Source organism: Heterocephalus glaber, unplaced genomic scaffold, assembly GCF_053883595.1.
Source record: "Heterocephalus glaber isolate CG9 unplaced genomic scaffold, H.glaber_assembly_v1.0 deba00000122, whole genome shotgun sequence".
Taxonomy (NCBI): domain Eukaryota; kingdom Metazoa; phylum Chordata; class Mammalia; order Rodentia; family Bathyergidae; genus Heterocephalus; species Heterocephalus glaber.
Window position 1 is genome coordinate 71,439,284 of NW_028258138.1, and position 17,056 is coordinate 71,456,339.

General features: G+C 36.2%; 1 protein-coding gene across 4 annotated transcripts in view; it reads right to left on the minus strand.

Moving 5' to 3' along the window:
* The window catches only part of Polq (DNA polymerase theta), a 158,658-nt gene that overhangs the window by 71,196 nt on the left and 70,406 nt on the right, over positions 1-17,056 (minus strand). For all 4 annotated transcript variants that reach the window (XM_087209112.1, XM_087209115.1, XM_087209108.1 and 1 more), the window contains 4 exons: positions 10,657-13,709; positions 8,896-9,039; positions 7,558-7,754; positions 5,365-5,605 (listed from right to left, as the gene is read on the minus strand). In XM_087209112.1, the coding sequence (XP_087065238.1) occupies positions 5,365-5,605; positions 7,558-7,754; positions 8,896-9,039; positions 10,657-13,709 (3,635 nt within the window). The remainder of the gene's footprint in view (positions 1-5,364; positions 5,606-7,557; positions 7,755-8,895; positions 9,040-10,656; positions 13,710-17,056) is intronic.

The window sequence follows — 17,056 nt, forward strand, 5'->3', positions numbered from 1 at the left end:
GGATGTTATCCGGGAACTTCCTGTTATCCAGGAAGGAACTGACAAAAGAAGGGGAAAAACCGGATTAAATGACACAAAAGAAATAGAAAACATTTCAGAAGAGAGAAGGGACCTGTCACAGTGTGTGACCATGGCAGTGATGAATGATTCTTTGGAGACAAGACTTAGTTCAATCACCAAGAGGGCCAGAGGGGCTATTCAACCGAGGGGACCCAGAGTTAGGGAGACTCCCAGGAGTAGCACCAAAGCCAAAAGCTCTTAGGCTTTTATTTAGAATATCAACATAAGAAAATAAAAGAGAAGAAAAGCAGTTTGGGCAAGAAGCTTTTCCAAGGCTAGGCAATTTTCTTGGGGAAAGAAGGACAACAGCCAGACATAACACACCTCTCTAATCTAAACTTACTTGTTTAACTGTTGTTCCTTGGCCAAGTCCCCCACAGGACCCTCTGCAAGCTGTGCAGGGCACAGAGCAACTGGCCAGCCTTCATCTGGGAGACAAAGTGAAACTAAAAACTTTTCACTCTTGGAGAACGTACTGAGACAGAGAAAATCAGCGGCAGTTGGAACCTGCAAGGAAGATGTGGGATACTGCTTCCAGAGTGGCTTCCACAGTCAACTGTTGGTGAGTTACCTCAGTCCAGTGCCTGCCACCACAATTGTGGAACAGAACTGGCAGAGACACCATTGCAGGGAAGAGCTCAGTGTTTGAACCTGGTCCCAGAGCAGTCCATTGGCTCCAAGCCACAATCCATACTGTCAAGTTCCCAGCCATGGGAGAGAGGAGCAGTTGGAGAGCAGGCTGGAGTCCCAGATCCTGCAGTGGGAAGCCAGGTTCAGCCTGAGATACACAGGATTGGAACCCCTCATTGTCGCTGTGTTCCCACTGTATGCAGATGTCTGCACCCAGCACTGTTCTGGAGGCAGACTGCCCTTTAGACTTCCAGCAGGAGCAGGGACATGTCTTGACTTGAGCTCTGCTCCTTATTCCTGGGCTGTGGAAAAGAACCATGCATCTAAAACAATAGAAAACTTTCATTTTTTAAAAAAATTTTTTGCTGATTATCTCTTTCTTTTCATTCTCCCCCTTGTTCCATCATTTCCCCTTTTTCTTTTATGCATGTGTATTTGTGTATGTGTGCACACAAACATGAGTGTGTGTGTGTGTGTGTGTGTTTCTCTTTCTCTTGCCTTTTTCTTCCAATATAGTTTATAGAGGGTAAGGGAATTCTCCCTTGTCCCTTTTTGTTCCTTCTACTTTTACCCGTATCTTTTCACCTGACTTCTTTCTCCAGTTTCTTATCCTTTCTTGTTTTTCTTTTCTTTCTTCTCCCCCTTTTGTCTCTCTTTAACTTTTTCTGTAATATTTGTATTAGTCATAGAATCGTTTCTCATCTCCATTTCTCACTACCAATTTTGTACCCACTTTTCCCTGTTATCCCCATCTAAATATATAACATACCTCTACCACCATGAGGATCTTTCTTTCACCTCCCTCCTATTTCCTCCTTCCCATTCTTTCCTTTACTCACCTCTGTCATTACCTGATCCCCAACACCCTGGGCTTTAGATAACTGATTCTATAAAATTACTGTTGAATGCTTTTTAAATTTGTTTATCATTAGAGGACACATAGCTATTGCATTCAGTGTATATTAGCTGTGGATCAATACATGGGCTGTTATGCTGACATGGATTTCTTCTCTAGGCTAAAGGGAGATCCAAAACTGGGTCTCATAGTATGTTCTCAACTTGCCCTGATAGACAGCATTGTAACTGATTAGCTTGTTACTACCATAGCTGATTTGATTGCATAGGAATACTCCTGACTCAGTGGACAACTTTGTCCCAGTGAATCTGTCTGCTGATTCCTCCATCACACCAAAGAAAAGGGACAGGAAGAGTTCCTAATCCAAGGACTTGGAGTGGATCAGAATCAGAAAGAATGATTGCAATCGGCAGACATACAGGATAAAGAAAATGTGGTAAATATACATAATGGAATACTACTACTATAAAGAATGACAAATTTGAGACATGTGTAGGAAAATGGATGCACCTGAAAAATATAATGTTGAGTGAAATAAACCAGGCACACAAACTTAAATACCATATAGTATGTCTCAACTGAGTGAGGCAAAGTACTAAGAGGATAAGAAAAGATTGATAGAAGGGGACAAGGAGATGGATCTCTAGGGAAGTAAGTGGCAGAGAACAAGGAAAAGGGCTGAGGAGAGGATGGGGAAATAAGTAGAATAAAGATACTCCATGTACAGGAACCTAATAACCTCAATGAGTGTAAACATTATATGCCATAACATGAGCTAAGATTAATAATATCAATAAGACTGAATATCAGGATGAGGGGAATAGAGGAGGGGGGAAGGAAGGGGAAGGGGATTAAAAGAAAGAAGCTGTAGTATATATGTAGTACATACATGTATCCACTCCCCCAAGATGACTATAAACTGCATGTAATGCATACATGTACTAATGAAATTTTTAAAAGTTAAAAAAAAAAAATAGCTGGCCATGATAACACACACCTGAATCCCGGCACTTGGGAGGGTGAAGCAGGAAGATCACCATGAGTTTGATGCCAGCCTGGTCTACAGAGTGAGTTCAAGACAAGCCTGAGCTACATAGTGAGACCCTGTCTCAAAAAACAAATGAACAAACTGTAACATATCTTGGGCTGAACCTTGCCAAGAAGTACAATAAACTTGAAAATTTTTTTTAAATAAACAAAACTTGTACTGTAAACATGTACCAATAAAAATTTTAAATTTTAAAAAGCAAAAATAAGCAAAATTAAATATGTAATATAGCAATAATATATATTATAACAAACAATATATTTGTTTTAGCAATATATATGATAAAATTCTTTATATTGTAAAAATTTTTAAATTTAATTTAAAAAAAACAAGGGAATGATATAAAACTTGGGATATTCAAGAAAGGAAGAACAAGACAGTGCAATTTAATGTTGAGTTCACAGGTATTCATTATATTATTAAAATAATAATAGGTCCACATGTGAACTGATAATAATATACATGAAAGAACATGATTATTACAGATATGTAGGGCTCACATTCTTTAAAAAGAAGAGAAACCAACTTCATACTTAAAATTTTTTCTCATATATGTTCAAACGGTACGACCTAACTGATTCCTATAGATATTTTGTCCTAGGTCACATTACACAAAGACACATTATCTTCTTAATATATATTCACATCCAAACAAAACAGCTCTCTGAGAAAGTCAGCTCTCAGAACATCACTACCCACAAGACAAGAGTATGAAAAAAGAAAAAGATCTAGAGATCCATTAAAATAAACATGCAAATTCTGAAAAAATTATTTCCAAACACAATTTATAGTTTTCCACATTCTCTGCAGAAAACTTTTTCTCAATGTACTTCAATTCTATTAATTTTATGATTAAGAAAACATTAACACTGTGTAAAAACGCATTTAACATTTCCTAGTCACCTATTTCTAAGTTTGCAGAAAGAAGGTGCTTTTGAAGCACATTAAAATGATGAAAGTTACAATAATGAATCTTGACATTTCTTGTGTGTTTCTGGAAATGAAAACTACAATCCCCCATTTTTATAGATAAAAACCTGTCTTTAAGTTTGGATTAGTGTTTATAAAGCTTGTAACTCTGATAAGGGTAACAAACATCCGAAAAAAAAGGCACAGACCAATTCCTATCAACATCTTTAGCAGTTCGTGTCTGAGAAGTGCACAGCCACACTGCCCAGGGCCCCACCTACAGGTGGAAAAGAAGTGAATGGGGATAAGCATTGTTGAAAGCGAGTGCAGGAGCAGTGCTGTGGCACACAGGGCAGTACTCTCCCTCCTAGGTGTGCCAATGCTGGCTTAAGAGAAGGTGAAGTTGAAATACTACAGTACTTGTACAAGAGCGGCTGATGATGAGCTGGGTGTGGTGGTGCATGCCTGTGATCCCAGCACTCAGGAGGCTGAGGCAGGAAGATCACTGTGAGATCAAGGCCAGCCTGGGCTACATAGTGAGCTCAAGCTCAAGGATAGCCTGAACTACAGAGCAAGACCCTGTCTCAAAAAAAAAAAAAAAAAAAGAGCAGCTGATGAATATGACCTAAGCAGAATGCCTCCTATAAACATAAAAGTAGTCTGGTTCTTGTTATCTCACCCCACAGGGTTGGAGAGAACATTAGTACTGGCAGGAAAGGTTTGTGGTACAGGTAAAAATAATCATAATAATCAACTGATCTGATAATAAGCACTTTCTATGTTTCATTTAATGTTTATAACAACTTTCTAAGAACCAGGCATAAAGAGTTTCAATAGCTAGTACAGATCTAAACCCTGTTTTGTGTGAACTCATCAATGTGAGGTTTCTAGACTCTAAAGATCAACCTATCAACGAATTCACAGTATAATCTCACAATAAAGCAACCTTGTTCCCCTTCACTGTCGTGTGTGTGTGTGTGTGTGTGTGTGTGTGTGTGTGTGTGTGTGTGTGTATGCATTGCTGGGGAATGAATACAGGGCATTCACACTGAGCTATTTCTGTAGACTTTTTTAAATTTTGAGACAAGGTCTCGCTAAGTTGCTGAGTTGTCCAGGCTAGGTTCAAACTTACGATTCTCCTACCTCAGCCTTCCAGAGTGCTGGGATTTTATGTATGGCACCACCTATCCTGGCTCCCTTCACTCTTTACTATAGCATTTGTAAAATCAAAGTACTCTTTCTGGGCTAGAAGACTTCTCAACAAATTTATGCTATTTGTCATGAGGAAAGAAGAGAACCTCATGAATATCCTTTGCTGAAGAAAGGATTGTTTATAGTTTGTTTTTTTTAAATAGGTCACTTTTTTGTAAATCATGAAAGATGTCTTCTAGGCATAAAAAATTGATAAATTTCAAATATATAATTGGTAACAAATGAATAAAATACTACTGTCTTCCTTATAGCAGGGCCAGAGGTTAGCAAACGATGTCCAAACTAGCATCAGATACATGTTTTCATAAATACATTATTGAAAGACAGTCACAGCCATTTGTTTTGGTATTGTCTATGGCTCTTCTGGTGCTACAGTGTCAGAGTGGAGAATCTGTGATAGAGACTGTGTGGTCCACAAGTCAGATAGGTACTATCTGGCCTTCTACAGAGAAAAGTTTGTTGACTATTGCATTAGACAATCCAAAGGTAGGGTTTACATAAAATGTGTAATTTATTCACCTGTGACAAAGAATGGCTATATATACACACATACATACATAAAATCTACATACCTATATATACATATACATATACCCATACATATACATATATGCTGGTATCATAAAAGTGCCAGGAACTTTGTTTTTACCTTGAAGGTTTTCCTTCTGCAACAAAGAGTGGAGTTGGTTCATACAACTGAAGATGAGAACGGACTCCACAGATGCTCTATACCGCCCAGAATGCTCAGTGGTCACATTCAGCCCCAGGCTTTGAATTCCTTGACCAGTCTCCATGCCTTCTAGGAGCGGGAGCTCATGAGGAAGATAACTAGTAACCATACTGTGAAGATTTGGCTCCATGGAATCTGGATCTAATAACCAGCATGCCACCTGAATGGGATAGCAATCAGAATTTTTTTTTTGATGTTTTCTAAGATCTTTGTGTAAAAATTAATTTATATCACTCAGTGCTTTCCTCAGGAAAGGAGAAAGAAAGCATAATAAGAACAGGACTCATTTTGGTTCCAATAATAGCAGTGGACTTCAAAGAATGAAAAAACCTGTAACTTCTCCATCACTGAAATGCTCCTGGACAGCCCAGTTCTAAAAACTTAACAAACAAGTGCCTTCAACTGAAACCATGTGTCTGAGCATGAAGATGAAGCTTAGGCTGATTTGGCCGAAGCAACTATAATATAGATGGGCCTATATGCTTTTAGGTTTACTTAGTTCTTTCAAGAGTAGAAGTGAAGCATAAATGTTTTACCACTGAAAGTTCATATCCAGATTTTCAGAAAGCCTCTACATCTTCTCTTCAAGAGAGAAGTCTGTCACCAGGACCACCCAGTTGGTCACTTGATTGCTATTTTTAGCTTCCCCATGAAAATAGGAGACCTGTAGCTTCTAATACTAGATATAACAGAGCATGAACTAGATTTGTAATATAGAAATCTAAGCTTTGCTAATATTTCTGAAAATTACTATATGACTCAGTTACTTCTTTTGTAGACTAATTATAAAGTCTTATAGGGTTATTTTGAATGGGAAAGTCTGATATAAAAGTTGGACAAAGGTGAGAACTAAAAGAAGAGACAAGAAAAAAGAGACTAAAAGGGAAAAAACGGAAACAAAGCTTTTGTAAATAAGGGGGGGGAGAGGTTGCACAGAGGGGAGGGGAATGGCAAAAAAAGAAAAAGAAAGATATATCATGTACAGGTACAAATTCCCTATGATGAATGTTAGTATTATGTATATCTAAAATGTACCAATAATTTTTTTAAAGGTGGCTTCTTATAAAAGTGAGATTTTAAAAATTAATAGTCTCTTCTTAAACCAAAAATGTGATTAATAAAACCAAATATGAAATATTTCAAGTAGTTTCAAAAGAAGATGCTATATAAATGTTGGATGCTACTATAGTTTTAATGAGAGTCTCATATTACAGAAATTCTTGTTTTAGACTCCAGAACATCAAGATTAAGTGATAACCTTTTATATCTAGTAGAAGTCAGTTTAAAGTCTTTGCAAAAAAAAAAAAAAAATCCAAGAAATTGTGGCTGAATGTTGCCTAGCATGCATGAGACCTTAGGTTTAGATTTAATCCCCAGTACCACGAGGGGCAGGGGGGAAGAAATCAAAAAATCATCCTATTGACTGTACAGTATTGGTAACAACTATCAAACAGTGTAATTTTTCAATTCTAAATTAATACTCTGTATGTCTAATATATCCATTGTCAAAAGATGGAGAAAATGATGTATCTTTAGAGATTATGTTATAAATAAATGTCCTCTGAAATGCATTATACTGTTAAATGTATATTACAATAACATGTTACCCCAACCTTGATTAACTCAGAGTCAGGATTATGAAGAGTGTATCATACATTGTTGTGACATAGGATCATTCTCAGGGACTAGTATCATAATGTCCTTCTGTGTCCCCTAAGTATACCCCTTTTAACATTTTGTATTCATGCACTTTTCCTATTTTCTGCCTCCATTCTCAGGGTTATGTGGAAAATCCTATCATATGCCCAAATTGAATGGTTCTCATTTCACTTCTAATTTACTATGGTATAAAAACTTACAATTTATGACTAAAATTAATTTTTTTAAAAATCTCTGAGAAAAGACATGAACTTTAGGGGTTAGAATTTGTGACAACTCCGTTTTTATCGACACAGATATTTGGTGCATAATATTATATTCTGGATGAGATTACTGGATAAAGACATGACTTCTCTAAATGATTTGTTGCATTACTTAAGCTAAATAAATACCAAGTAATTTAAGAATTACTATCAATGTTTAAGTTTATAAAAATTAAATAAAACATAGAACCTTAGGGTCTTCATAACTTTGCTCCAGGGAGATGCCACAAGACTGAAGAAAAATTTTATAGCTCCGGATGAAATCATAGATGATAACAGTTCGGTCCTTATCAGATTCCTTTTGCAAGCAGGATTGAAGGTGCCACATTCTCTCTCTCACAGTCAGGGCTGGATCCAGAGAAGGTGGGGCCAAACTGGCACTAATTTCTTGGGATGAAAAAAAGTCTTACTGTAAAAAGTAGATGATTCATTTGCAGCAGCAATCTTAAACCTAAAAAAATTAAGAGGCTAAAGACTCAGTACTGAGTGACCACTAATTCAGCATAACCTTGTCCGGGTCATATTGACAATGTAGATGAATCTAAACACTAAGGTTTGAGCTATACATTTCATAATGCTCTATTTAATTACATGGGAGAAGATTCTAAAATATCAAGACTACAAAACTAAAATTACATTTTCAGAAAGAGGATATAAAGACAGGTTAAACAGGTATTTTGAAGTTAATTTTATTTTATTGTTATTTTGTTTTGTTCTGAAACAGGGTCCTCCTCTCACTATGTAGTTCCAGCTGGCCTTATACTCACTGTGTAATCCAGGCAGGCCTCAAAATCATGGCAATCCTGCCACCTTCCCTTCCCTAGTGCTAGGATTTATAGATGCATGATACCACATTTGGCACTGAAGTGAATTTTCAAGGGAGATATTATAATGTTATATCAAAAATAAAAGAAGTAGAAGCTCAAACAACTACTCAGCTTAACAGACTTCCTTACCAAACAACTGAAAATGTCTTATCCTTATTGGGGAACAGACATTATATGGCAACCTTATTAATTTTGCTCCTGTCCAGAACCAAGCAAACAGCTGAGTGTCTACCAGCCATAATTAGATCACAAAGCATTTCTAGATCTCATCCTTTCAGCTCCAAAGGCTCCTCCAAAGGCTATGTAATTCAGCAACTATAGAAATCTAGCTCAACATTGTCTCTGGATGAGATCCAGACTCAATCAATGGCAGGAAAAAGACTAAGAAGAAATAACTATTGGTCCACTGCTAACAGCTGGATATGTGACAGGATGAGAGGAGCAAAGCAAACACTTCTTAAAACATTCATTTGGGTCTAGGGAAATAGCTAAGTGGTGGAGCACTTGCCTAGTAGGGACAAGGCCCTAGGTTCAAGCCCTGGCAATTATGTACACACTGATTGCTGTCCAAATAACTATAATTTTTAATTTTATAAATAAATCCTGGGTCCTGTCAGGAAATTATTCTCAACAAACGGATTATTATCCTAATAGATGTTTCATTAATTACATAGTGACTTAGCCAAATTTTGATTACTTACCAGGATGCTTCTGCTCCTTCTGCAGTGAAATATAATATGCATCCCTTCCACCCCAGCACACTGCCAGTCCAACCACTAGTATGTCATCAGAGCCTTGAATAGGAAATCTATCATCTCTAACTGAAGTTTCCTGAGATGAGCTAGCTAAGTGAATCAAAAGTAAAACAGTCAAAAAAAAATCTGTAAGACATTAAACAAATTATTAAAATAATGATAAAAATTATATTTGATAGGCAAAATTTGCAGATCTTAAAATATTCATTATGAAGATAACTATTTGATTATATATATATGTATATATATATATGTGTGTATATATATATATATATATATATATATATATATGATCTTTCTAGGCTTCCCATCAATTAAGATACTTGTCATCATAAAAAATCCACTAAATATTTCTTAAAGTAGATTTATAATAATGACTAAAGGATTATCAACTAAATGAAAAAGTTGCACTATAAGTTTCTATAATTCAAACAGAAATAAAGAGGACAGCCAGGCATGAGAGCACACACCTGTAATCCCAGCATTCAGGAGGCTTAGGCAGGAAGATTGCCACAAGTTTGAGGCTACCCTGGGCTACATAGTTCAAGGCCAGCCTGAACTATACAGTAAGATCCTTTCTCGAACGAATGAACGAACAAATGAAAGAAAGAGAGAGAGAGACAGAAAGAGAGAGAACTAGCACACCACAAAAACATTGTAGCATATGTAGCAATTCTTAACAAATAAGAAACTTAAATCTTACTCCTTAATGAAGAACTAACCATGATTTTATATTGGGAGTCAACATTTTTATCTAAAATACTAGATCCTCAATTTTACAAAGGTCAAGAATCAATCTGTTTCACTTACAAATATATCCTCACTACCCAGAAAATAACTGGCATATAAGAATTCAATACACATTTGCTAAATTTCAATGTTTTAATCCCTCTAGTCTCTAGCACACAGCCTTATAACAGAAAATGTGATCAATTTTATGTGTGATAAATAAAAAATGGAAAATGCTATTCAACACTAAAAGTACATAACACCTTATTAACTGGTATATTCCATGAATTGAAGATCAAATACTTAAAACTTTATAAACAAATTCATTCATAAATACAGAGATTTAAGAAATCAGATCAAATCTAATTTCCACAGTGGTTAGACGAAGCTGACTATGGCTACTCCCCACAATCCAGAAACCAGGGTTCATGAAGTAAGACAAGGTGGCAGGATTTACCAAAAGGGTCAACTTGCAAAAGCTGGGAGACCTTTGTTAGGCTTTGGAATCAACACTTCATCACAGAATTCATGACTGTCACTAGAGGTCTAAGTTCTACTTCAGATAAATCTTGAAAAATACAGTTAATGCACATTCTTAAATAATATAATGCTTACCTGCTATGGACTTTTGTGGTTATGTAAGTAAATAATGGTATATAAGCTAATAGGAAATAATTTGTGAATACCAGTGATTAATAAAAACCATGTCACATTAGGACAGCATTTAAGTATAAGAGAAATGCCTGATCATATTGAAAATTATCTTAATTTTCATAAATTTATATTCCAACTAATACAGCATATATTACATATACCTTTTGTACTAGAGAATAACAATTAGGAATCTAGCTAGACCAAATAAATAAAGCTGTTTTTGAATAGAATTGCATTAATATTTAATATCAAAAAGTCTACTCTCATTTTAGTCTATTAGTTTATGGATTAATGTGAAAAAATAAAATTTTAAAGAATTTTTACCTTGTTTAAACCTCCCACCAATAGTAACAGTCTGAGAAGATGTCAAACTTCTTGTCTTTTCACAAGCCAGTGAGATGGAAAACCGATTTTTGCATTCCCACTCCTTAATGAATGTTTGAAAGAGGGTCTGATCACTTGCTACATCAATTATAGCCAAACTTTCTGAACTGCATGAGGCTGGAGTTAACTGCAAGCCATCCTGTGACAATTGGAGTGAAAAATTTGTGTCTCTAATAGATCTATCATCTTTGAAACCATTCCTACTCTCTGGACGTAAGCCATGGGTTTTAATATCTGACAGTAAACCACATGAATAACCTTCACCAGGCTGTAAAACATTACTCATTGTCCACGGTTTTGCAGAAGTTCCAAGAATCCCTGGAAATACCACCTTAGAAGCAGATGCTGGTATGGGTGTAGGAGGAATGAGACCATTATCATCAACAACACAGCTTTTTTTACAAGGCAAGAGGGCTGAGGTTTCACCATGACTGGCCTTGTTCTCTAGTGCATCCATCTTGCTTTTCACTTCATCATTAGGGGAAAATGAAATACCCTGTATTTGATATGTCTCCAAATTTGAAATCATTTCCTGTTTCGCATTTAACTCAATATTTTTTCCTTTCAAACTAGCCAAGTTTCTAGTCATTAATTTTGGTTTTCCATTTTCTAGAGGACTAGACACTTTATCTAAAATCTGTTGCAATCCTGGACTTAAATCAAAGGATGCCCCTGACCATATGAATGAATTATTTTGCCTTGTCTCAGTTGATTTGGACTTTTGAGCCATTTCATCTTGATCTCCACCAATTATTTCTCCATGGGGGTGACTATTATCTTCAATCAGTGAATCACTTAGTTCTAATACTCTAAAAGATACTTCAGTATTATGTTTTTCTCGGACAGGAACTTTATTGACATTGTCCATAGCTTCAACCATCTGAGTAGAATCCATTTCTGAAAACATAATAGATTCATTACTGAAACAAGTTAGTTGCTGCTGAATATTTTGATGTTTATCCATGTTTGATGTTTTAGTTGGGTCCTCTTGATGTAGACACAGAGAATCACTGGCATGGTTTGTTGTTATTTCAGAAGGAAGGAGTTCTTTTGCTTGTCCATGAGGCGGCTGTTCTTTTACTAGGAAGTCTTCACTGAAACTGTCAAAGAGTAAACTATCACTCATATTCAAACTTGTTTCAGGACCTGGCAGACAGTATCCTTCCATATCAGTGGGAAATCTCTTTGGAGGCACCACAGATAGAACTGACTTCACAGTTTCTTGTGTTTGATAACCTTGAAGAAAACTATTTAATTGGGAGTCAGTAACAGAAACTTCATTCCCTTTAAAACAAGAGCCATTTTCCCCTAACAGTATTGGAGAATTAAAAATTGGGCTTTCTGGAGTTGGACTATCAAACCCATGTTTGGTGCTTTGCTTCCTAATGTCCGAAAGAGCTGTACTATTCACTCCTGGAGGATGCTGCTCACTGGAAGTGATAGGAAACTCTTTCTGAAAAGAGCCCAGAGGGTTCTGTTTGTCTGAGCTCTTCTGCATATTCCCTGCTGTCAGGCTGGTGTTCTTTGCTTGTTTGGTGTTTTCATTTGCCATCTGTTGAATTATTTTCTCTGACTGAGTATCTAGGTATAAACTATCTTCAAAATCACATAGTACTAAACCTAAGTCAGAAACATGATTATTTTCATTTTTGTTTGTTGCTGTTTTTTCTTGCACTCTAGAAAAATTTCGAAAATTTTCGTCCTGGCCTCTTGATTTCCCAAATACTCCCATTGACTGATGTATTCCACTAGGCACCTCAGTTCTTATATTATTTCCTAATACTTGATGATTAGATTTATTTTCTTCACTATTAAACTTTACACTTTCACATTTGATAGTAGTAACATTTATGTCTCTACCCATACTGCTGACTGCCTCTTGAGACATTTCTCTCACTATTATTTTTTTCTGTGTGCTGTAAGTGTCTGCTGATTTATCACATTGTTTTTCCAGCCCCTGGTTCACTGGATGAGTATCATGGTGTTTCACCGAAGGAGTCTGGTTTTTTGAATCATTTTGTATTGGCACTTCATTTACTTTTTCTGTCGCAGTGACAGCTAATCCACTTTCATTTTTACTAACCACACTAGTGGCTTGACAAATCACATTTTCTCTTGGGGATCCTGTGAAAAAATCCTCCACACAAGTATCATTAATTATTGTTCTATTCCTTAAACAACGTTGCTCTGTTTGTAATAGGAATGATGTTTTGTTGCTTTTTCCCTCAGCATAAGATACATTTTTGACAAATGGCTCAGGACTTCTAAATTCCACATTCTTCTCAGCAAAGGTAAATGGGTTTTCACAAAGAGGAGAAATACACATACAGCTTTTCACTCCAGAGTCTTTCACAGGACTACTGCCCTGGTATTGTTTTTGGCGCTTTCTGTGTTTCCAAGATGGAAAACTTGTGTTCATCTGGTCTGAATTGAAATTCAAAGCTGCTTTTTTTGTTTCCTCCAATGACATCTGAACAACTTTTCTAGTGCTTGTTTTTTCCTCATTCAGAAAGGTCCTGGACTTCTCTTTTTTTATGCCCAAAGAAGGACATTTCCTTCCTCTGGAATTTCTCTTATGTTCCCAATTACTATTCTGGAGCTTACAATGAAAGGAACTTGTATGTTCTCTGCTTGTATCTAAATCTTCCACTGTATTTGGTGAATTATTAACATAAGTGTCACTAAATTTTGTATTACTTTTGCTCTTTGGTATTAATCGCTTGTGACAACCTGTAGTCTGAAGTACAAATGTGTGTTCCTTTTCTTCTGACTCACTCCTGGTCAGTGAATGTGTACTAGCGCTTAATGGGGAATTGGGATCCCACTGCACCCCCATTTCAACTAAGTCCTGCTGCAGAATCATTTTGGCTTCATCCACTATCAAGATTGCCGCTTCCCTTGTAGTTAAACCTTTCCTGCCAGACACCCAAATTGTTTGCATATTCTGGCGTTCTTCAACTGCTCCCTCTTCCTCATCCACTGCCTTTCGGGCACTATATAAGAAAATAGGAAAAGGAGGAAATTAATGCATTCACTGAGTCATTCATTCATTCATAGAGCAAAGATTCATTAAGCATTCAATATGAGCTGTACTAGGAACTGCAGAAATAGCACTAAACTGGAGAGAATTATATCTGCTCTCATAGTACTTACATTACAGTGGGGAAATCAAATGTTTAAAATGCTATGTCAACTGGTAATAAGAGTTGTATACAAAAATGAAGTACCAGAAAGGAGTGGTAGTTCTGCAACTGTTAAATAGCATAAAAAGGAAAGGTCTAAGATTCTTCACGTAAAAGCCTTAAAAAAAAAATTTGGAGTTTGACTTCAGTCAAACTGACAGATAAAATATTAGTGCTTCTCTAGGTAACATAACAGAGTCTAATCAAACATGTTTAATTAAAATACCAGGAGAAGAAAGATAAGTTGAAGCAAAACAAAATTATAGAAGAAATAACTGGTGAGAGACTTCTGCTTCCAACCATGATGAAGTAACAGGGACCAACTTAGCTTCTCCTGAAAAACAGCTAAAGAACAGAGGTTGGTCCTAAAGACACTAGAGCTTCCATGTTGGTCTCTCATGGGTCACTGACTCGGGGATGCCAGCAATCATCAGACGTTTCATGGAGCAGCCTGTGTGGGTAACAACTGAGACATCGAGTACCAGCTGGCCAGCATAACACACCAAGCCATGCCTTCAGATGACTCCACAGCCAGCCAACCACTTAGCCACATCCTCATGAGACCCTTACCCAGACCACAGCAACTCTTTACTTGAAGAAACTTTGAGATAATATATATTTACTGTTGTTTTCAAGTATTTTATTACACAAAATAGGTAACTAATATGCCTACTACAACTGTTAAACTTCAAAGGTAGAGGAGGGGGTAGAATCCCAAGACAACATGCAAAAAGATCAAATAATTTACAAGGTCAAAAGAATCTGATTCCTATTAGACTTCTCAAATACAGCATATAAGATAAAGCAACAAGGGATGAGTATTTCCAAAAAACTCGACAAACCAAACTGAAGGCCAAGGATTTTATATCCAGCCAAGCTGTGCTTCAAACATTTAATATTAGAGAAAAGCAGTTTTAAACATATGGGAATTCAAAGAAATCTGTGCTTTAAGCCTTCCTCAAGGCATCTCTAGTAGAGGATGAGCTTCAGCCAATTAAGAGATAATTAGAATCAAGGCATGGTGATGCACAACTTTAATCCCAGCACCCTGAGAGGCTGAAGCAGGAGGAACAAAAGTTTGAAACCACCCTGGGCAATTTAGTGACTTAGTGAGATCCTGTCTCAAAAACCAAAAAAAATTTAAAGGGCTGGGGTCTGGAGATGTAGCTCAGTAAGAAGGCCTTGGGTTTAATCTTCAGTATTTAAAAAAAAAAAAAAGACCTGCAACACTTCAGCAATAAGACTAAAAATTTCAACAAATAAAAATGAGGATTGTATTACTCTTCCTCCACACAGATAAGGAAAGCATGGAAAAATTAATCTACAAATATGTACTGAGACAAAGTAGAAAAAAAATTTTAGTCTGTATCAATCAAGTTTAGATTACAAAAAAAAAGTTTAGATCACAAAGACATCAGTGAGTTCCATATAGAAATGTTACAAATAACACTTAGATTGTAATGCAATAAAGCCAGAAATTATGAACAAAATATATCCTTCTGCAGGGCAACTTTGACTCAATAAAGATACCTACCTATTTTGTTCATAATTTCTGGCTTTAATCAGTAAACAAAGCAAAAATGTTCAATATCTTTGAAAATATATTTTATTGGTACATTTTATACCTAGTGATCACATTCATCACAAGGAATTTGTACCTGTACATAATATATCTTGCTTCTTCTTTTTTTCCCATTCCCCTTCACAACACCTCTTCCCCTCCTTGTTTACAAAAGCTTTGTTTCCATTTTTCCTTCTATTCTTTTTTTTTCTTGTTTTTCTTTCCTTTCACCCTTCCTCCCTAGACTGAATTATAGATATTAGCTAATTCAATTAGGCAAGAGAAATCATATAAAAACATAAGGACCAGTAAGGGAGAAGTAAAATATCTCTACTTATAGATTACACAGTAATTGACTACAGCCATGCCACCCTGATTTCGCCCAATCTCATCAGGGAATATAGCGATGTACTCAGGAATCCTACAGAAACAATGGCAAAAGTGATTCAAATAATGAAAGAATTCAGAAAGTAGCAAGATAAAAAAACACGAAAAAATCAATAGCCTTCAGAAATAATAACCATGTAGAGGATATTTCTTTTAGTTACTTTTCTCCTTGCTGAGACAAAATACCCGATACCCAGAGTTCAAAGAGGAAAGGTTTATTTGGCTTACAATTTGCAGAGGTTTCAATCCATAGTTGGTTGGCTCTAAGCCAGGGTGGTATGGCACAGGAGCATCTCAGAGAAGAATTAGTCCATGGCAAGCAGGCAGGGGAGAGCGCACTGGCCCTCTTTCTGTCCCTTATATTCTATGCAGGCTACCCGCCCTCAGGCAAGTGTAGCACTCACACACTTAATCCTAGCTAGAACTATGCCAAACCAATCAGTGGATTGACTTAGTAATTACACACCCTTGATCCCAGCACCACATACTCTAGATCCAGCCCCCTCTGAAAAGCTCCACCTATGACCACATGAGGCTTTGGGTGACATCTAGACACAAGCCATAACAATATTATAAGAGGACCATATAGTAAAATAAATAATAAGTAGATAGATAGATAGATAATAAAATAAATAATTTGAGGCCAGCCTGGACTACATAGTGAGTTCAAGCCCAGCCTGAACTATAGAGTAAGATCCTGTCTCAAAAAAAAAAGATAGATAGATAGATAGATAGAAAGAAAAATAATACTGCCTGTCAAAAACATGATGAAAATCAAGTCAACTGATGAATTATAGGAAAATGTTTGAAATAAACATATCAAATAAAGTGCTAAAAATACTAATCAATTTGAAAAAAAAATCTTTGAGGGAGAACAACAAAATCCCTTAGACATATAAGGAATAAACCTAATCAGGTAATTCACAAAGATATAAAAATGTCCTTAAAACACAAAAGGATGTTCACCATCACTCAAAATTAGAGAAGTGCAAATTAAAAGCACACTGAGATGCAATGTCTTACTTATCAGACTGGGGAAATTAAAAGCTCTAACAATGGACTGATTCTGTTGGTGAGGCTTTGAGATGACTGGCACTGACTGGCATATCTAACATTAATTTAATCATAAGGAAACAGACAAATCTAAATTGGGATATATTCTGCAAAATAATTTGCCAGTACTTCTCAAAAATATCATAATCCTGAAAAA